At 37.5% G+C, this 22,509-nt stretch overlaps 1 protein-coding gene across 4 annotated transcripts in view; it reads left to right on the forward strand.

The window, feature by feature from the left end:
* The window catches only part of EPHA6 (EPH receptor A6), a 1,019,792-nt gene that overhangs the window by 841,403 nt on the left and 155,880 nt on the right, over positions 1-22,509 (forward strand). For 2 of the 4 annotated variants that reach the window (XM_027554351.1, XM_027554360.1), the window contains one exon: positions 6,349-6,474. The exons of the other annotated variants lie outside the window; for them this stretch is intronic. In XM_027554351.1, the coding sequence (XP_027410152.1) occupies positions 6,349-6,474 (126 nt within the window). The remainder of the gene's footprint in view (positions 1-6,348; positions 6,475-22,509) is intronic. 4 annotated transcript variants of the gene reach the window in all.

Consider the following 22,509-nt stretch of genomic DNA (forward strand, 5'->3'; position numbering starts at 1 on the left):
TTGTAAAGCTGATTTAGTGGTACTGAATTCTTTTAACTTTTGCTACTCTGAAAAGCTTTTTATTTTTCCATCAGTTTTGAATGAGATCCTTGCTGAGTATTGTAACCTTGGTTGTATATTCCCTTTCCCTTTCCCTTTCATTTCAAAAGGAAATGTAGATTTCCCTTTCAATACTTTAAAAATATTCTGCCATTCCCTTCTGGCCTGCAGAGTTTCTGCTGAAAGATCAGCTGTTAAGTATATGGGGTTTCCCTTGTATGTTACTTGTTGCTTCTCCCTTGCTGCTTTTAATATTCTTTCCTTGTGTTTAGTCTTTGTTAGTTTGATTAGTATGTGTCTTGACATGTTACTCTTTAGGTTTATCCTGTATGGGACTCTTTGTGCCTCATGGACTTCATTGACTATTTCCTTTCAGCTATTTTCAACTATAATCTCTTCAAAAAATTTCTCATACCCTTTCTTTTTCCCTTCTTCTTCTGGAACTCCTATAAATGGAATGTTGGTGCATTTGATATTGTCCCAGAGGTCTCTGAGACTATCATCAGTTCTTTTCATTCTTTTTACTTTATTCTGCTCTTCAGAAATTATTTTCACCATTTTATCTTCAAGCTCACTGATTCATTCTTCTGCTGTAGATATCCTGCTATTGATTACCTCTACAGTATTTTTAATTTCAGTAATTGTGTTTTGTCTCTGAATGTTTATTCTTTAATTCTTCTTGGTCTTTGTTAATTGATTCTTGCATTTTCTCCATTTTGTTTTCAAGGTTTTGATCATGTTTACTATCATTATTATGAATCCTTTTTTAGGTATTTTGTCTATTTCCTCTTCATTTATCTGGACTTCTGTGTTTCTAGTTTGTTCCTTCCTTTGTGTAGTATTTCTCTGCCTTATCATTATTTTTTTTAACTTATTGTGTTTGAAGTCTCCTTTTCCCAGGTTTCAAGGAAAGTTGAATTCTTTCCTTGAAGAAGATTGAATTCTTTCTTCCTTTTGGTTTCTGCCTTTCTAAGTTTGGCCCAGTGGTTTGTGTAACCTTCCTATAGGGTGAGATTTGTGCTGTGTTTTTGTTTGTTTTTCCTCTGATGGGCAAGGCTGAGTGAGGTGGTAATCCTATCTGCTGATGATTGGGTTTATATTTTGTTTGTTTGTTTGTTGTTTAGATGAGGCATCCTGTACAGGGTGCCACTGGTGGTTGGGTGATGCCAGGTCTTATATTGAAGTGGTTTCCTTACAGTGAGTTATCACTATTTGATACTCCCTAGGGTTAGTTCTCTGGTAGTCTAGGCTCTTGGAGTCAGTGCTCACACTCCAAAGGCTCCAGGCTTGATCACTGGTCAAGAAAGAAGATTCCACAAGTGGTTTGTTATGGCATTAAGTGAGATTAAAACAAATATCCAAAAACAAGAAACCAAAGATGAACCCCAGACAAATGGTAGTTACAAAATCAGGCAAATAATAATTAAAATAATGGAATATACACATATACATATACATCCATGAGCAAAGTCAAACAGTCCAACAAAAATAAAATACCGTAGATTGACCCAGTGAACAAAGGAAATCAAAAATTATATTTACCAGTTAAGAACAAAACTAACTAAATCACAAACTGGAAAACAAAACTAAAGCAAGGTGCCAAGTGGGGAATAAAGCAATGAAAACAAAATTAACAAATATGTTGAGAGGAAAGGAAAGAAAGAAATGAAAGAAAGAATAAATAGGCAAAGTTAAATAGAGGTAGATGAAGAAGATTTATATACATTAAAGATTAACTGCAAGGGGAAAAGAACAGCAGGAAGCAAAAAAAGGAATAAATGTAGAATAAATATAATAGGTTTAAAACATTAACAATTAAAATTATAAAAAAGAGAAATTATTAAAAAAAGAAAATGGAAGAAGAAACAAAAAGAAAAAAAAAAGGTATACACCCGTAAGTAAAATAAAAACAGTCCAACAAAAATAAAGTACAATAGGTTGACCTGGTAAACAAAGAAAAGCAAAAATTGTATATACCAGAACAACACTAACTAAAGCACAAACTGGAAAGTGAAATTAAAGCAAGGTGCCAATTGGGGATTAAAGCAATGAAAATAAAACTAACAAATATGTTGGGAGGAAAGGAAAAAAAAAGAAAGAATAGATATGCAAAGTTAAATAGAGGTAGATGAAGAAGATTTATATACATTAAAGATTAATTACAAGGGGAAAAGAATAGTAAGAAAAGCAAACAATGGAATAAATGTAGAGAAAATAATAGTAGGTTTTTTTTTTCTAATTTTATTTTATTTTTAATTTTAATACATAATTGTATTAGTTTTGCCAAATATCAAAATGAATCCGCCACAGGTATACATGTGTTCCCCATAGTAGGTTTTAAAAATTAAAAATAAAAGAAAAAGGGAAAACTCCATAGAACTGCAAAAACCCAACTCAGAGACAGAGGTTTATAACAACAATAAAAAATGTGACTGAGAAACAAACAAACAAAAAAGCTCGAAAGCTTAATTCGATTTCCTAGTGCCAGTAAAATCAACAACTACAACAGAGGGGGGAAAAGGGGAAGAAAAAGAAAAAAAAATCCAAAAGAATCTACAGAACAAGTCAAAACATAAGAATAAAAAATGTTTTTCTTGAGTCACTGCTGTCAGAGTCCTTTCCCTCGCTGGAAGTCACAGTCCACCTCACCTCCCTTGGATGCCCTCCAACACGGTACTGATCTCTGGACCTGCTGTGGGGGCAGCTCAGATTCTAACCTGGTCCTATTTCTGTGTGTTCTTTCCTCCATTGTCCACAGCTATCAAAACTAGTGCATTTTATTTTGTGGGAGCTCTCAATGACCTTTTATATATTCCACAGACACGGAGTCTGCCTAGATGATCGTGTGGATTTAATCTGCATCTTGTACAGCTGTGGGAAGATTTTGGGTCTTCTTCCTTATTAACACTGCCCATGGGTTTCAATTGTGGTTTTATTTCCACCTCTACGTATGGGTCATCCACTGGGGTTTGCTCCTGAGACTGCCCTGGAGGACCTGGGTTTGCCCCTTTGAAGGCCAGGTGTGGAGGCGGTACAGCTGCTTGGGTCACAGGGATTCTGGCAGCATCAGGTACTCAAGGGAGTTGGCAGCTAGGGCAGGAGGAAATAGTGCTTTAGAAGGGTATGGCAACCAGTATTGGCCAAAAAGCTCCAGTATTCTTGCCTAGAAAACCCTCCTCCCTCCCTGACAGAGAAGCCTGGCAGGCCACAGTCTACAGGTTCTCAAAGAGTCAGACACTACAGAAGTGACCCTGTGCTTATAGATGCAAGACTTTTTTATGTCTGTGGCAGCTCTGCCCCAGTGAGAGTTGAGCATGAAGGCAGCATGGCTGCTTGGCTTGCGGGGACCCTGGAGGCAGCAAGTGTACAGGGACTTGGACTGCCTCTGCGGCAGGAGTTATGGCCCTATCAGAGTCTTTTTTTTTTTTTTTTTTTTTGAGCCTCTTGTAACTGGTGATTAGAAGGCCTTTTTGGCCAGTCTTTCTCTGTAGCTCTGCCCTCAGGCACTTAGAGGGCTACCTTGCTGGGATCCTTCTCTGTTGTTCAGCGTGTCAGGCACATAGAGGGGGCCCCCCTGTTTGGGGTCCTACTCTTAGATCAGCGCATCAGGCACTTAAAGGGGCTCCCTGGGTGGAGTCCTATTCTGTGGTTCAATGCGGCAGGCGTTTGATGGGCCAGCCTCTCTATTGTTCAACCAACAATGCTGGTGTGTGGGGAGAGAGGGACTATGGTGATGGCTCCACCCCTTCCGTGTGACTCAGCAGTATTGCCTTGCTTCTATGGTTGCCTGGCTTTCCTCCACAGGCATTTCCCACCACAATGTCCTCCCTCACATCCCCTCAATCCATCTCTCTGCAGTCAACAGCAGCCCTCACCCTGGGATTATTCCACAATCCCTGAACTCCAGCTGCCAGCTGCTGCACCTTCCAGGGAACCTGCGTCCCTGTCCTGGGTATGTATGGCTGTGGCAAGACTGTCTGATTCTCATTCCATTTATGCTGTTTCACTCTCAGTCTTAAATGTTTTCTCCTCTGACTCAGACAATTGCCTGGATGTGGGAATCGGACTTCTGCTTTAGTTCCCCCACCTGCAGGGGCAGGTCCAGTCCTACTAACACTCCTGCTTTTCCCCCTAGTTCCTTCATCCTACCAAGATTTGCATGGTTCTATATATTATTTTCCACTGGTCAGGTACTCATGTCCGCTCTCAACTGGTATTCCGCATGAACTTCTGTGTCTGAAGGTGTATTCCTGATGTATCCATGGAGAGAGATGTCCTCCATGTCCACCTGCTCCTCTGCCATCTTGTTCTCTTTTGCCACACCTTTTAATGTTTAAGGGACTCCAGCTCTGCTGGGTCATTTTACTAAAGCTCCATAGAATCCACAACAAAACCAATTTATTCACAGTATATGACACTCTCTCTATGCTTTCTTTAATCCAATGCACAATCTATAGGCCTCAACCATTAAAGCTTTCATTATAACTTTGTTCTTTTGTAAAAAAAAAAAAAATCTCTAAAGATCTGAGAAATGCTGCTTTTTCTTTAGCAACAACTTCCTCCATAGCAGCAAGATATATAGTGTGGTATACCAGATCCCTTTAATCCTAGTTAAAGTTAAAAGAAAAATCAAAATTTTAACTTATTTTAGAGGTAAAGCTTGTATCAAAGAACAGAATGAAGTCTTTTCAAAAATATGTGCATGTGCACTAAGTCCCTTCAGTCATGTTTGACTGTGGGACCCCATGGATTATAGCCCACCAGGTTCCTCTGTCGATGGGATTTCCCAGGCAAGAATACTGGAGTGGGTTGCCATTTCCTCCTCCAGGGGATCTTCCCGACCCATGGATCAAACATACATATTTTACATCTCTGTCTTTGTCAGGCAGGTTCTTTACCACTAGGGCCACTTGGGAGGTCCTTTTCAAAAATATGGCACTTTCTAAATTTGAACTTGTGGAAGGAGAGATCCCAGGTCACTACAGAGGAAAACTGCTGTTCCTGATGAGGGTTTCAGGGGTCTCGAATGAGATGTGTTTCTTACAACCATCAGGGTAACTTGATTTTAGGGTATTATTGTGATTTAAACTTACATGTACCATATCAGTTACCAATGCACTAATATTGCATTTATATTATACTTTCTTCTGAATGATTTTAGTGTCCTTTAGGTCCTTGAGACACCAAGTTGTAATGCCGCTATTCCAAAGTGCTAGGTTTCTAATTCACAATCAGGAGATCATGATCTTCCAAATAGGAAGTGGCTCATTATTTATTTTTAGTCTTTAGTGTAAAGACTTTGTCCTGGGAGTCCACCAGCTGTGTGATATCAGTTTCCCACCCCAGTCCTCAGTTCTTGGTCTGTAAAACATGGAGTTTTTGACTGGATGATCTCTGAAGTCCTTTGTAGCTCTGACATTCTTTTCGTCTATGATTCATTATATTATTTTATGAATAAACTTCTAAATAGTTTACTTTTTCTTTTTTCTTTCTCAATAGCATTCTTAAAAATGAAAAAGCGTGTGGTTCTACCTTTGCAAACTCTTATGTCTGGTCCCTAATTAAGAAAAATAAGAATGAAGCAAATTAAGAAATGTGTATGTTGTTTTTCTTACCACTATTTCAAAGATGTATGTGATTATTGTATGGTATAAAAGTCTTCTTAATTTTAGGCTCTCACACTGGTACACCTGAAGTGAGGCACCACTCCTCATAGTGCAGCACACATCTCAGGCCTATTGTGGCTATTTTCTGCATATCTCTATCGCAGATGGAGGTGAATTCTGTAAACAGGCAACATCAATAACATTTATATCCCCTTTGTCAAATGTAGGTTTAGAAATTTATCTTAGTATTCTGGTGCTTCTAATCCTCTTTGATTGTAACTGCTGATGCTGTGTCACTTCAGTCGTGTCCGACTCTGTGCGACCCCACAGACGGCAGCCCACCAGGCTTCCCGTCCCTGGGATTCTCCAGGCAAGAACACTGGAGTGGGTTGCCATATCCTTCTCCAATGCATGAAAGTGAAAAGTGAAAGTGAAGTCGCTCAGTCATGTCCAACTCTTAGCGACCCCATGGACTGCAGCCTACCAGGTTCCTCCGTCCATGGGATTTTCCAACTTTCTTTTCAAAAAACTAGGTTTATTTCATAAATTTATGAATAAAAATGCATTCCATTCCTTGTAATTACATAACTTCCTTGTAAGGTTTGATGTCTTTGTTGATTGTAGGTTTTGTTCCAGTTAAATGATCAACAGCTTTTCCACAAAGAAGATTTTTTGATTAATGTCCATTTTTATCTCTTAAAAGGATCCTTCCCGGCCATTGGGGTGGAAACGTTCTGCCCCAGCTTCCTGAGGGCAGGGTTTTTAAATAGCCTCCAGGCCCCGCATCCAGCGCCAGGGGGAGGATCTTTGCCCCCCAGGATTCCTGCTGGTAGGTATTTCAGGTGAAGTTTTCTGCCACCAGATACAGCAGTAGAACTGTGCTTACAATTGACAGACCCACAATACAGAAATAAATATTTCTGAAATATATTGTTGAACAGAAGTGCAAGTGGCTTTTTGATTAATAGATGAAGAAACCACATTTGTGATGCATAATGCTCCAAGAATAATGTAAAGGAAGTGGAAGAAGGATCTCTAAACTGAGCATCTGATCAGTATAGTGCTGCCTCTTTCTTCTAGGGAAGATTTTTCATAAATAAAAACAAGAGATTCAGGTCCCAAATTTGTAACTCAAGAATAAAACAAGGTCGAATTTAAGCCACTTTACCACTTGGAATTGGCTAGAAAAGAGAATTTAAAACACTTTTATTAATTGAAAAATAATTCTGCATTTACAGTTTACAGAGATTTAAATAAAGTTCCATTTCACTAAAGAAAAATTATTTGAAAAAAAGTGAGAAAGTAGCAAATGTGACATTTAACATTAACAAAAAGACAATTCTGAGTAAGAAAATTAATGCACACTTTTCCCTAGAAATATCAATCTGACCAAAACCATATTTTATCAATGAATAATAACAAAATATAGGATATTGAATCTCTTAAAATATAATTTCAAAATTTAGTAAATCACTTTGTATTATACTTATCCATTATCCATTATCCTTAGTATTATGATAATCATAAATTGTCTTATTATTGTTATTTTGTAAATATCCAGCTTTCTTCCTCCCTTTTTCATGAAACATGCAAATCCATTTTACATGTGTTTAGAAAAATGGAATTAGGATATTGATCCTTGAATTTTTATCATAATTCTTGTGGTTTTTGTATCATAGATAATACTATGCTACAAGTTATGGTAATGATCCTATATTTTCACAAGGGTGACCCAGCCAGCCAAATAATGAGAGCATTTGAAAAACTAGGGAATAAAATGGAAACAAAATCTCATCATGCAAATTTCTTACTTTTCTTAGCAAAATTATGCCATCAAAGCCTAAAATTATTACACTGACTTTTTTCATTTGCCTTTCAATTACCCTTGCCTACTTTCAATTACTCTTTCCTACAAAAAGTAACAAACCATAGTATGCTTCCATGTCATTTGGTTTTATCATTGGATAATTACTGAAGTGGCCAACAATGCCATGGATAAAGTAGGGACCAAAATTATATGAAACAAAAATTAGCAATTTTTATTCTCGTGAGTGTGATGCCACCCTTTTTTTCTCTCTAGAACAAAGTGGTATCAGTTGCATAGAAATTTTATTGGTGGTGGTGGTGGTGGTGGTGGTAGTGATGGTAATGTTGCAAAAAATTAGAAATAGAAGTCTATATAAACTGAACTCTCAGAGTTAACAGCAAATATAAAAAATATAGCTTTCATACATATTATTAAGATTTCACCAATTGGAATTGGAGAGATGAACGGATGATTTATAGTTTGATAGTTTAATCTTTAACTCTTAATGACAAATCTTGGTGGATTTAGGTATGTTTGGCAGAAATGACAATATGAACTTCAGTAGAGACTTGACTTATTCAACATTACTGGTAAAAGTGATAACCCTTGTCATTTAGCCACTGAGAATGATAGAAGCAAGATAGTGTTTCTATAACACATACACAAAAACAACTTTCCAGAGAGGAATCTAGAAGAACATTAGCACTCTGTTCATCTAAGCTTTCAGCCAAATTCGCCTCCAGCCTTCATGGGAGAGAAAACAGTTCAGTTTTCATTACTTACATACAAATCAGGTATAACAAAATTGCTTCATAAAAAAAATTATAGATCTAAACTTGTTCCTATTCCCTCAAAGTGAAATTAACTGACCTGACTTTTTCTGGCTTATATCACTTTGATAAGTGATCCCTGTATACTCTTTCTGGTATTTTTCAGTAATCATGCTATGATTTCAAAGGTAATTTTTATCCTCTTTCATTCAGCTATAGTTTATTTCCCAAGAATTTGCTGTATAATTTTGTGTTAAGAAGGGTGAAGCAATGATCATGAGAAGTTTTTATTGTTTCATGTTAAAAAAGGAAAAAACTAAGCTATTTATTTGCTACCTACTAGCTGAGTGACTCTTTGGGTTTAAGACACCATTTGAGGACACAAAGCACTCCTTCCTTTAACCTGTATCATGGTACTTTTAAAAAGCTGGCCAGAGGTTGATGGCTACTGGGCAGAAATTAATTTTCTTTATACCAATTGATTATATGTCGCAGAACTTTCAGGGTCTCATAGATATTCACTATGTCATTCAAAGAATCAGAAAATCTGTTCTAATTATGGTACTAATTTAGTTCCCAATTACTTCCTTAATCAAATTTAAATGAGATACATGATTATGCCTTGTATAAAATAGGTTATTTGCATTCATGTCACACTGTTCTATTAAGGAATAATATTTTTGCAATGTTTTTACACTAATAATAAAAGAATCACTGAATCATGAGAACCAGAAAGCAGACAAGTCTGAAATCTGTATTTATGGAATGGCTGTCAATTGTTTATATGACCTTTCTCATTGCTAGAAGGGTTGTAGTAAAGGGTTATTATTCTTAGTTTCAAATAGAGAAAAACACCAGGAAGTGATGGGCTGAAAATTGAATACCAAATATATTCATATGTTATTGCAGTGCTTTTCAAATAGTAGTCACTCAGTGAAGTAAGAAAATCCCAGGAGAGAAGGCAGGAAGAGTGGGGAGGGGAGCTAACACAAACAAAGTGGATGGGGAAAGAAAGGAAAAATAATTATAAAAAGACATAAGTCAACTTATATTTTTTTTAATCAAACTCTTCCCCATTGTATTCCTCCCTATTAAATTCAAAGTCTATATCCTTGAATTAATGTCCTTCTTGGAAATATGTCATCCAAGTATAATCTACAATGATAAAGTTGGTCTCTTTGCTCCACCTAGTTATTCCTTTGATCTATTTCTGTAGTCAAACAGTATTTGAAAGTGAGACAGAACATTTTGTATGCCATAGTGTACTGATTATACACAGGGTCTTAGACTGATGACTCACCTTATGACAGACTCTACCTTTACACTTTTGATGGTTTCATATGCTTACAATAAACAAAGAAAATCAGAGTAATGAAGTTTTTGAGAAATAGAATTATTCACTAATAATGATGATGCAATAATATTTGGAAGATTCACTGGTCCAATTTTCTGTCCAGAGTTATAGCAATAACTCTGACATCATGTGACATCTTAAATTTACATAAGATCCAAACATTACAATGTATCTTGAAAACTTATTTATAAAATATAAAGGTATATTCATTATGCTCAGAAGGTAATACCTTAGGTTGAGGTTGAGTATGATTAGCTCAAAAACTCTACGTTACACTTTTATAACAGTGTCATTGTGGAAGACTTGATGCTATTTTTCATTAATGAAATAATTCGTATATATAGAGGTTAGATTCTAGGCCAAACCTAGATATATACCTTAAACTAAGAAGCTTTTTTAATTATGAGTAAAGTCCAGAAAACAGCAATCACAGAAAGCAGTCTACATGTAGAATTTAGAAATAGATAAATTCTAAAAGAAAAAAATCAATGTTGAAGGTCTTCCTAATACTTCCTTTGTGGTTAGTTTGGAAGCTCTTTAATTGTTGAGGGGATATTCTTCTGAAACACCATCTCAGTTTGTCTACCTATGCTTAAATATAATGCTATATATAAAACACCTTTTTTGAGATTTTTACCTGGTTGGATAGAATCACCAACTCAATGGACATGGGTTTGTGTGGACTCTGGGAGTTGGTGATGGACAGGGAGGCCTGGAGTGCTGCGGTTCATGGGGTCGCAAAGAGTCGAACACGACTGAGTGACTGAACTGAACTGAACTGAACTTGAGTTTTTCTCCATTGCATGCCATATGTTAGGTTCAAGGTAAATGACAGGGTAAATAGCTTTTTTCACCTTGCTTTGCCAATTTTGTGAGACTTCCTGTCTGTTTACTCTGAGTCAGTTTAAAAAACAACTGTGAACACATGAGGACTCAAACACCAGACTTGCAATTATTAGGTATATCAGTTCAGTTCAGTCACTCATTCGTGTCTGACTCTTTGCAACCCCATGGACTGCAGCATGCCAGGCTTCCCTGTCCATCACCAACTCCCAGAGCTTGCTCAAACTAATGTCCATTGAGTCAGTGATGCCATCCAACCATCTCATCCTGTCCTCCCCTTCCCCTCCTGCCTTCAAACTTCCCCAGCATCAGGGTCTTTTCCAGCGAGTCAGTTCTTCACATCAGGTGACTAAAGAATTGAAGCTTCAGCCTTAGCATCAGTCCTTCCAATGAACTCCCAGGACTGGTCTCCTTTAGGATTGACTGGTTGGATCTCCTTGCTGTCCAAGGGACTCTCAAGAGTCTTCTTCAACACCACAGTTCAAAAGCATCAAGTCTTTGGTGCTCAGCTTTCTTTATAGTCCAACTCTCACATCCATGTATGACTACTGGAAAAACAATACCTTTGACTAGACAGAGCTTTGTTGGTAAAGTAATGTGTCTGCTTTTTAATATGCTGTCTAGGTTCGTCATTGCTTTTCTTCCAAGGAGCAAGTGTCTTTTAATTTCATGGCTGTGGTAACCATCTGCAGTGATTTTGGAGCCCCTCGCCCCCACAAAAAAATAAAATCTGTCACTGTTTTCATTGTTCCCCCATCTACTTGCCATGAAGTGATGGGACCAGATGCCATGATCTTCGTTTTTTGAATGTTGAGTTTTAAGCCAGCTTTTTCACTCTCCTCTTTCACTTTCATCAAGAGGGTCTTTAGTTCCTCTTTGCTTTCTGCCATGAGGGTGGTGTCATCTGCATATCTAAGGTTAATCATTAGGTATATGATTAATAGTAATATTTAATATCATTTATTTTTTACCTTTGGAAAGAGGTTTGGATGAGCCTTATACTCAAGTAACCAGACTTTTTTGTATCCTTACTGCTGTCTCCTGACAGTAATTATTAAGACATGAATTCACAATTCAGGTTTCTATAAACCAATAACAGATCCAACTAGACCATTTCTATAGCAAAGGACATACAGTGCCAAACCAATATTAAAATGTCTCTGAAGTATGTTAGCAATGATTATCAGTATTTTCCTTTCCATATTTCATGTGAAATCCTATACGGATCAGGGCAAATATCGCATGCACTATTATCCTGTCAAAAAAATTGTATTGAGAAGGCATATAGTTTAGATATTAGAAATAAGCCAGGAAAAATAAGTAAGGTTGAAGTGGCAGAGACTCTAGGATCTGGTGAATATCAGATTTTGATGCATATAGAGTACTGCAGAAAGGCATTAATGTAAATATATAAGACTGGATGGCAGGCTTTGAAGGAATATACAGTGAGTTAAGAAAAATTGGCATGAACTCAGTTTATCAAGGGAAATCAACAATGGAAAAGTATATATCTTTTAAATACAATCAAACTGCAGTTTAGAAAAATCAAAGTAAACTGTTCCACTTCTTTATATGTTCAGGCATCCTAAAAAAAAAAAAAAAAAAATCAGTATCTTTGTTTTCAGTCTACAATTGGATATTTAAAACTTAATCACTTTTGACAAAATTTCTACTTGCTACAGTTCTCCTGTGAATGATTATCTTTTTATATTTTTTGGTAGTATTTATGGCAAATTTCTTTATGTTTAACAAATACTGTTGTAATAAATGTACATAAAAGATAAGAGATGTTGGTTTACATTTCATGTAAGAAGTCTTCGGGGTGGGGGCGGGGCGGGAAACAAACTCTTTTTTGGTTGAAGGGTGTGTATTTTATATATTTCTGTGGCTAAAAATGTTGCCAATTACCCTGAATAAGATGTATGTGAATGAGTGTTTTTGTTTGTACCTACTTAAACCAAGAGCTAATTATAATAGGAATAAATTAAATTAGATTAAATGTGCAAAGTAAAATCCTGAATAAATGATTCAAAGTGCAAATTTTGAATTTGTGTGTGGTAAGAGAAATCTTCATCTCGATTCCTAATTCCTGGTTTCTTTATTCCTTGCAATGTGTATGATTTCAAGCCCCAGTAAGCCCCTCAATACTGTTCTGCACAGTTATGTCTCCTAGACAATGCTCCTCCTTGAAAGTTTATTCAGCTCCAGACTTTAAAAGGAAATTCTGTAAACTGCAACTATTTGAAACTAGGATAGGGACTCTGAGGTAGGATCAGGGAAAAGACCAAGATTATTCTATTTCAGATTTGAGGAAAGGTATAGAGGAGAGAAGGTCACTGATTAAATGACAGAGAATACACCCTGCTGACAGAAGCACAAGAAACGTGACATGAGTGACTGTATTTCTAGTTCAGATCAGATCAGTCACTCAGTCGTGTCCGACTCTTTGTGACCCCATGAATCGCAGCACCACAGGCCTCCCTGTCCATCACCAACTCCCGGAGTTCACCCAGACTCACGTCCATCAAGTCAGTGATGCCATCCAGCCATCTCATCCTCTGTCATCCCCTTCTCCTCTTGCCCCTAATCCCTCCCAGCATCAGAGTCTTTTCCAATGAGTCAACTCTTCGCATGAGGTGGCCAAAGTATTAGAGTTTCAGCTTTAGTATCAGTCCTTCCAATGAACACCCAGGACTGATCTCCTTTAGGATGGACTGGTTGGATATCCTTGCAGTCCAAGGGACTCTCAAGAGTCTTCTCCAACACCACAGTTCAAAAGCATCAATTCTTCGGTGCTCAGCCTTCCTCACAGTCCAACTCTCACATCCATACATGACCACAGGAAAAACCATAGCCTTGACTAGACGAACCTTTGTTGACAAAGTAATGTCTCTGCTTTTGAATATGCTAAGTTGGTCATAACTTTCCTTCCAAGGAGTAAGCGTATTTCTAGTTAAACATATGTAAACACTTTAATTTTAAACATATGTAAACACCCCCCTTAAACAACAGTGTTTGCAACACTGTTATTGCTAGGTTAGAATTATTTAAAAACACTTTTTGGCATATATTGATATGTTAGGAGAGAGTGTAATTTCCTCAGTTCTGTCTCACTACAGCAAAGATTTAAAATGATGGACCAGTGTTACAGCTTCATTACAGCTCAGAGTTTTATTTGGTAAAGAAAATCCATCCCCACGCATGAAGATGAGCTGACCTCGCAGGAGAGGAGTCAGTCGGTCTTGGCTCCCTCTTTTTATATGCTTTGGCTCCTCCCACCTGGCCTGCCCTAGGCAAACTAGAGCTAGCCAGGAAGGGGACCTGTTTGTTTCACCTGAGGTTCTCACTCTGATCCACGAATTTTTCCTTTGTTCCCTTTTCACGGGCTTTTCCCCTTTCTTTGTCTATCTTTTAGCCACTACCATTTTGGACTCCTTTTTCTATTCTAACTATTCCAAAACCACTGCAAGAAAGGTTAGCCAGATAACATTAAGATTTGTGTTTGGTCTGCTTCCTTTGTTGCTTAAGGTCAGTGAGTTCCAAAGAGTATGTATGTCATCTTTTGGTTCTTTGACTTTCCTGAGGAGAAATACACAAAAGGTTAGAAAATGATTTAAAATTTATGGATGACAACTTGAAGATATCATTTGGACAAAGAAAAGTCAGGATGGGAATATATATAAAATGAAGGTGTAATTCAAACCTTCAAGTATCATTCAGTCTATAAAAACTTTAATCTGTTGCACAATCTGTGGGTTTAAGGACTCCTATTGTTAGATGATCCTGATGTTGTGGTACAGTTCACAGACTCAGATTCTTTATGGAGTATACTTTGTTTTCTGGCCAAAAATAACAGACTCTCTTTTCCAAGAAAATGGATATATACTCATATAAATAAATGTTTGTATATAATTTTAGGAAGTCTCTGGCTCTCTTGAAGTCCATCAGTGAAGAATTTCAGATTATTAAAAACTTAATATTCTATATGTAAAGCTCTGTTTCACTGACATCATGAGCAGCAGCATCTTCATGTAAGATTGACAATGCATTTAAAAGAAAAAGAAACAAAGCCCAGGGTGCATTTGGTATCAAACTCCAACATTTACAGGCTTCCCTTGTGGCTCAGCTGGTAAAGAATCCACCTGCAATGTGGGAGACCTGGGTTTGATCCCTGGTTTGGGAAGATCCCCTGGTGACGGGAAAGGCTACCCACTCCAGTATTCTGCCTGGAGAATTCTATGGACTCTATAGGCCATGGGATCTAAAGAGTCAGACACAACTGAGTGACTTTCACTTTCACTTTCTTTGGGACATTTTCAAAGATAGTTTCAATTGTTTTTTCCTGTCAGAAAGACATGAAAAATCTTAAAGGAGCCTTTAAGTAATCTCTAGATGTATTTTACTAGTTGTTTGTACTTTTCTATTTTCAGATTCCTTAAATAGTTTTAGCCTTTGACTTTAGCTCTGCTTTCTAATTAGCATAAATGCTTTTTTTTCTCTAAATACTATTTGAATAAGTTTCTTAAAAATCCAGACTTTACATATATGACAGTTTAAATTCTCAGTTGAGAACATATATCAATGCCCTAGAGACGTTTGTGTTTTATTATCACTAACTGTACCATCTATTTTGGTCCAATTCAAAGACACTATCAACACTTTCAAAAGATTCATCCAAGAACTGTTTTCTTTTCAGAAAGAAACATTCTGAAAAATTTTGCACAGTCTGCTAAAGCTTACTCTCCATGTGAGTCAGTGTTTAATCTTTGTGTTTCGATTGGGATTGTTGTATTGGTGTTTTCACCTTAATGCGAAATAAAAGAAACCGAGCTGAATAAATGCTTCTTGCCTTCCCACAGAGCGCCACGCTTGCTCTCCTGGGCTGCTGGGCCACTTTGGAACATAGAAAGGTGGGGAAAGACCAGCCCTGTTGTAAAACACATTTCATCTCAGCTTTTGTTCTCTTGCATTATAGAACAAAGCTCAGTGGAAGTTGCCCTGTGGCACAGTGTTAGCTTTTCATAGTTCTATACACAGAGGTCTTACAGAAATGTGCTTAACAAAATTGAACATTAAAAAAATTTAAATTATTTGTAAGAGTTGCAGAAAAGATTAAAAAGTAAGTAGTAACTTTCCTGAGGGTGAAAAAATAAAAGTAGCTGGTAGTTTAATTTACATCATATATATGAGTCATTTGGATTTTCCTGATGACTCAGTGCTGAAGAATCCACCTGCAATATAGGAGCCTCAGGAGATGCAGGTTTGATCCCTGGGTCAGGAAGTTCCCCTGCAGGTGGGCATGGCAATCCACTCCAGTATTCTTGCCAGGAGAATCCCATAGACAGAGGAGCCTGGCTACAGTCCATAGGGTTGCAAAGAATTGGACACTACTGAGCAAGAAAGCGTTGATTCATTTAACAATGTTTTCTCCATTATAATTAAAATCTCACCATAAATAACCAATACAGTTAAGATTAAATATATCCTATGCAGAAGTTTGTTTGACTTTTAAATTTTCTGTTGATTTTCTTTTGATTAGTGAATCATATAAAAGACCAAAAGACTGAATATTTGATCATTTATATAATCATAACACACTTTTGAAGCCAGAGTAGAGCACGACTTTTGAAACGCTACTGGAAAATATGACATCTTTTTCTCAGAGCTTCAGGACTCTCTTAAAACATTCCTTTGTAAATTACACTTAAGATCATTATCATAAACTGATGTTTAGGAGATGGGAGAAGCAAAATCTACAGGCTATCCCAACGTGTTTCCTTAGCATGCACTTCCCTTTGTACATAGACTATCATAAGTCTTTATGGGGCTTTAAAATCCTAGAACTTCTCAAGGACAAAACATCTTTGGCAGCAATACAGTGAATAGTCCATAATGGATTTCCAGGATGTGTTTCTAAGATGAGGCACAGAGAGATTTGGGGCAATGTTTCATGTTTTCTAAATTACTAATGGAGACCCAAATATCATTTGGGGGTATGACAAGATGGCCAGGCATTCAGACTCTGAAGCCAGATTGTCTGGCTGCAAGCCCTGGCTCTGCCAATTTCTCAGTGTGTATCCTTGGACAGGTTCCTTCAACTCTCAGTGAATCCGTAATCATATCTGTTAGATTGAACTAGTGATTACACTCACGGCAGGTCCTGGCGTGAGGATTAAATGAGTTAACACATGTACAACTCTTAGAGCAATATCCAGCACATTGAAAAACTTATTTTTTAAGTCAGTTGTTATTACATATGTTCTGATTTAGATGTAGTATCTATTTTTAAATTATAAACAGAGAAAGTTTTCACAGAAAGAAACCAAGAACAAAAGTGATATGAAATTATTTATTTGACAAGCAGTTTAGTTTTGTTTTGAACTTAGCATAAGTTTCATTTTCATGTTTTGAACATTTCACAGTATTACAAGTTTATAAGGATTCTCTGGTGTGTTTTGTTCATTGCTGCCTAGTGTCATGTCCAACTCTTGCACTCCATGGATTGTAGCCCACCAGGCTCCTCTGTCCATGGGATTCTCCAGACAAGAATACTAGAGTGGGTTGCCATTTCCTTCACCAGGGGACCTTCCTGACCCAAGGATCAAACTTGGGTCTCTTATGTCTCCTACATTGCAGGTGGGTTCTTTACCAATTGAGCCACACAGGAAACCCCAATGTTAATTAAACTATTGATTATTATATAATCAATTATTTATTTCACAATAGAGGGAAATCTAAAAGTCATAAATTAACTAATTTCAATGTATATGCTTTTAATATGATTATTATAACATTACTTTTATATGTGCTGATGTACTAAAAAATCAAGAAAGCCATTCTTAATTCAAATGTTACTAAAATCTTACAATCTGGTTAGTATCTTACTTTGGAAACCACAGTCTAAATTAAACATCTTTGGTAGTAACTAACTTTCATTGTCAATAAGGCACTTCTAGTTAAAGAGACATCTTTTTGGTCATATGTAATTTCCAGTGGAAAGAAAGAAAGTACTGAATATTACTGAAGTTAATTGATACAGATGGTATGCCACTGCTTTCTGAAACTGTCAAGAAAATTATATTTCATTTCTTTAGCCTCGTATCTTTGACTTACTCTCAAATCCAGAAGTGATATTATTTTCATAAATGCAAAAAAAAAACCCCTAATTTCTACTCAACTGTTTTATCACAGAATAAAATAATTTACTATTCAGCATTAATCCAAAGGTATTTGGATCACTTCTGAATTTTAAAAGCAAAGTAAAGCAATTAAGAGAAAGCATTGAAAGAAATTAACAATAATTATTATACATATTTAGAAGTTTCAAACATTTCTAAGATTAAAATTAATTCAAGAGTAACCTAAGATATACTGGTAGGGGCAGAAATCTGCAAAGAGAGTACAGAAGACACAAGATGGCCTTTTAGATAGGAGTAAGAATCTACTTCATGCAGATACTCTATATTGTAGAATGATATTAAAATATGCACATGCCACCACCCTTATGGCAGAAAGCAAAAAAGAACTAAAGAGCCTCTTCATGAAAGTGAAAGAAGAGAATGAAAATGTTGCCTTAAGACTCAACATTCAGAAAACTAAAATCATGGCATCTGGTCCCATCATTTCATGGGAAATAGATGGAGAAACAGTGGAAACAGTGGCTGACTTTATTTTGGGGGGCTCCAAAATCAGTGCAGATGGTGATTGCAGCCATGAAATTAAAAGACGCTTGCTCCTTGGAAGAAAAGTTATAACCAACCTAGACAGCGTATTAAAAAGCAGACACACTACTTTGCCAACAAAGTTCCATCTAGTCAAAGCTATGGTTTTTCCAGTAGTCAGGTATGGATGCGAGAGTTGCACTATAAAGAAAGTTGAGTGCCAAAGAATTGATGCTTTTGAACTGTGGTGTTGGAGAAGATCTTGAAAGTCTTTTGGACTGCAAGAAGATCCAACCAGTCCATCCTAAAGGAAATCAGTCCTGAATATTCATTGGAAGGACTGATGCTGAAGCTGAAACTCCTATAGCTTGGCCACTTGATGTGAAGAACTGACTCACTAGAAAAGACCCTGATGCTGGGAAAAATTGAAGGCAGGAGGAGAAGGGGATGACAGAGGATGAGATGGTGGAATGGCATCACCGATTCAATGGACATGTGTTTGAGTAAACTCCAGGAGTTAGTGATGGACAGGGAGGGCTGGCATGCTGCAGTCCATGGGGTCACAAAGAGTCGGACATGACTGAGCAACTGAACTGAACTCCTCCATTATGATATAATCAATCTCATGTGACTGAACATGGAGGTGTTAATATTATGTATAAATACACAAGTGAGGAATGTATATAGTGTACAAATGAGGACTGTGAAGCAGTGAGATAAGTGAGTTATGATAGGGCACTTGCCCAAAGTGGAAGTCTTCAGCAGCATGTGCTCTGACTCTAATCTCACATCTTCTGCCTGCACTATGCTAGTACATAAGGTGTAAGGTAATATACCATCACAGTTTGCCTGGGACACAAGGACTACCATGATAAAACCAGGAATTAACTGCATCATATAAAACATGTAACTATCAAATTGGGTTAAAGATTTACTGAGCATGGCCACGCCCATCAGAACAGTTTCCCCCTTAGTCAGTCTCTCCCATCAGGAAGCTTCATAAGTCTCTTATCCTTATCCATCAGAAGGCATACAGAAGGAAAACCACAAACACAGAAAATTAATCAAACTGATTACATGGACCACACCATTGTCTAACTCAATGAAACTATGAGCCATGCCGTGTAGGGCGAGCCAAAACAGACAGTTCTTGGTGGAGAGTTTCAACAAAACGGGGTCCACTGGAGAAGGGAATGGCAAACCACTTCAGTGTTCTTGCCTTGAGAACTCCATGAACAGTACGAAAAAACAAAAGATAGGACACTGAAAGATGAACTCCCCAGGTTGATATGTGCCCAAAATGCTACTGGAGAACAGTGGAGAAATAAATCCAGAAAGAATGAAGAGATGGAGCCAAAGCAAAAACAACACCCAGTTGTGGATGTGACTGGTTGTGAAGTAATGTCCAATGCTAAAGAACAATATTGCATGGGAATCTGGAATGTTAAGTCCATGAATCAAGGTAAATTGGAAGTGATCAAACAGGAGATGGCAAGGGTGAAATTCAACATTTTAGGAATCAGTGAACTAAAACGAACTGGAATGGCTAAATTTAACTCACATGACCATTATATCTACCACTGTGGGCAAGAATCCCTTAGAAGAAAGGGAGTAGCCTTCACAGTCAACAAAAGAGTCTGAAATGCAGTACTTGGATGCAATCTCAAAAAACCACAGAATGATCTCTGTTCGTTTCCAAGGCAAACCATTCAGTATCACAGTAATCCAAGTCCTTGCCCCAAGCAGTAATGCTGAAGGAGCTGAAGCTGAACGAGTCTATGAAGACCTACAAGATCTTCTAGAACTAACATCCAAAAAAAGGTGTACTTTTCATTATAGGGGACTGGAATGCAAAAGTAGGAAGTCAAGTGATACCTGGAGTAACAGGCAAATTTGGCCTTGGAGTACAAATGAAGCAGGGCAAAGGCTAACAGAGTTTTGCCAAGAAAACACACTGGTCATATCAAACACCCTCTTCCAACAACACAAGAGAAGACTCTACACATGGACATCACCAGACGGTCAATACCAAAATATGATTAATTATATTCTTTTCAGTCAAAGATGGAGGAACTCTATACAGTCAGAAAAAACAAGACAGGGAGCTGACTTTGGCTCAGATTATGAACTGCTTATTGCAAAATTCAGAGTTAAATTGAAGAAAGTAGGGAAAACCCTAGACCATCCAGGTATAACCTAAATCAAATCCCTTATGATTATACAGTGGGGGTGACAAACAGATTCAAGAGATTACATCTGATAGACAGAATGCCTGAAGAACTATGGACAGAGGTTCATGATACTGTACAGAAGGCAGAGATTGAGACCATCCCCAAGAAAAAGTAATGCAGAAAGGCAAATTGATTGTCTTAGGAAGCCTTACAAATAGCTGAGGAAAGAAGAGAAGCAAAAGGCAAAGGAGAAAAAGCAAGATATACCCATCTAAATGCAGAGTTCCAAATAACAAGGAGAGATAAGAAAGCCTTCCTCAGTGATCAATGCAAAGAAATAGAGGAAAACAATAGAATGGGAAAGACTAGAGATCTCTTGAAGAAAATTAGAGATACCAAGGGAACATATCATGCAAAGATGGGCACAATAAAGGATGGAAATGGTATGGACCTAACAGAAGCAGAAGATATTAAGAAGAGGTGGCAAGAATACACAGAAGAATTAAACAATAAAGATCTTCATGACCCAGATAACCATGATGGTTTGATCACTCACCTAGAGCCAGACATCCTGGAATGTGAAGTCAAGTGGGCCTTAGGAAGCATCACTGCAAACAAAGCTAGTGGAGGTGATAGAATTCCACTTGAGCTATTTCAAATCCTAAAAGATGATGCTGTGAAAGTGCTATACTCAATATGCCAGCAAATTTGGAAAACTCAGCAGTGGCCACAGGACTGGAAAAAGTCAATTTTCATACCAACCCCAAAGAAAGGCAATGCCAAAGAATGCTCAAACTACCACATAATTGTACTCATCTCACACGCTAGTAAAGTAATGCTTAAAATTCTCCAAGCCAGGCTTCAATAGTACATGAACTGTGAGCTTCCAGATGTTCAAGCTGGTTTTAGAAAAGGCAGAGGAACCAGAGATCAAATTGCCAGCATCCACTGGATCATCAATAAAGCAAGAGAGTTCCAGAAAAATATCTACTTCTGCTTTATTGACTATGCCAAAGCCTTTGACTGTGTGGATCACAACAAACTGTGGGAAATTCTTAAAGACATGGTAATACCAGACCACCTAACCTACCTCTTGAGAAATCTGTATGCAGGTCAAGAAGCAACCATTAGAACTGGACATGGAACAACAGACTGGTTCCAAATTGGGAAAGGAGTATGTCAAGGCTGTATATTGTCACCCAGCTTATTTAACTTATATGCAAAGTACATAATGAGAAACACTGGGTTGTATGAAGCACAAGCTGGAATCAAGATTGCTGAGAGAAACATTAATAATGTCAGATATGCAGATAACCCCACCCTTATGATAGAAAGCGAAGAAGAACTAAAGACCCTCTTGATGAAAGTGAAAGAGGAGAGTGAAAATGTTGGCTTAAAACTCAACATTCAAAAAACTAAGATCATGGCATCTGTTTCCATCACTTGATGGCAAATAGATGGTAAAACAATGAGAGACTTTATTTTGGGGGCTCCAAAATCACTGCAGATGGTGACTGCAGCCATGAAATTAAAAGACACTTGCTCCTTGGAAGAAAAGCTATGACAAACATAGCCAGTATGTTAAAAAGCAGAGACATTACTTTACCAACAAAGGTCCATCTAGTTCAAGCTATGGGTTTTCCGGTAGTCATGTATGGATGTATGGATGTGAGAGATGGACTATAAATAAAGTCGAGCACCAAAGAATTGATGCTTTTGAACTGTGGTGTTGGAGAAGATTCTTGGGAGTCCCTTGACTGCCAGGAGATCCAACCAGTCCATCCTAAAGGAAATCAGTCCTGAATATTCACTGGAAGGACTGATGCTGAAGCTCCAATACTTTGGCCACCTGATACGAAGAACTGACACCTTAGAAGAGACCCTGATGCTGGGAAAAATTGAAGACAGGAGAAGGGGATGACAAAGGATGAGATGGTTTGATGCATCACAGACTTGATAGACATGAGTTTGAGCATGTTCCAGGAGTTGGTGATGGACAGGAAACCTGGCGTTCTACAGTCCATGGGGTCGCAAAGAGTCAGACATGCCTGAGCAACTGAACTGAACTGAACTATCAATTGTTTTTACTTTGCCATAGAATATCAAAGAATTTTTATATCAACACCAAAGTACAGTAAAATATGGAAATGGTCCCTTTTTATAAAACTATGTTTTCTGCCTAATGTACAATTATGATAATAAGGGGAAATCAGTAACCATACCCAAAAGGAAAAAAAAATAAAGGTACACCACCATTT

Source organism: Bos indicus x Bos taurus, chromosome 1, assembly GCF_003369695.1.
Source record: "Bos indicus x Bos taurus breed Angus x Brahman F1 hybrid chromosome 1, Bos_hybrid_MaternalHap_v2.0, whole genome shotgun sequence".
NCBI classification, from domain to species: Eukaryota; Metazoa; Chordata; class Mammalia; order Artiodactyla; family Bovidae; genus Bos; species Bos indicus x Bos taurus.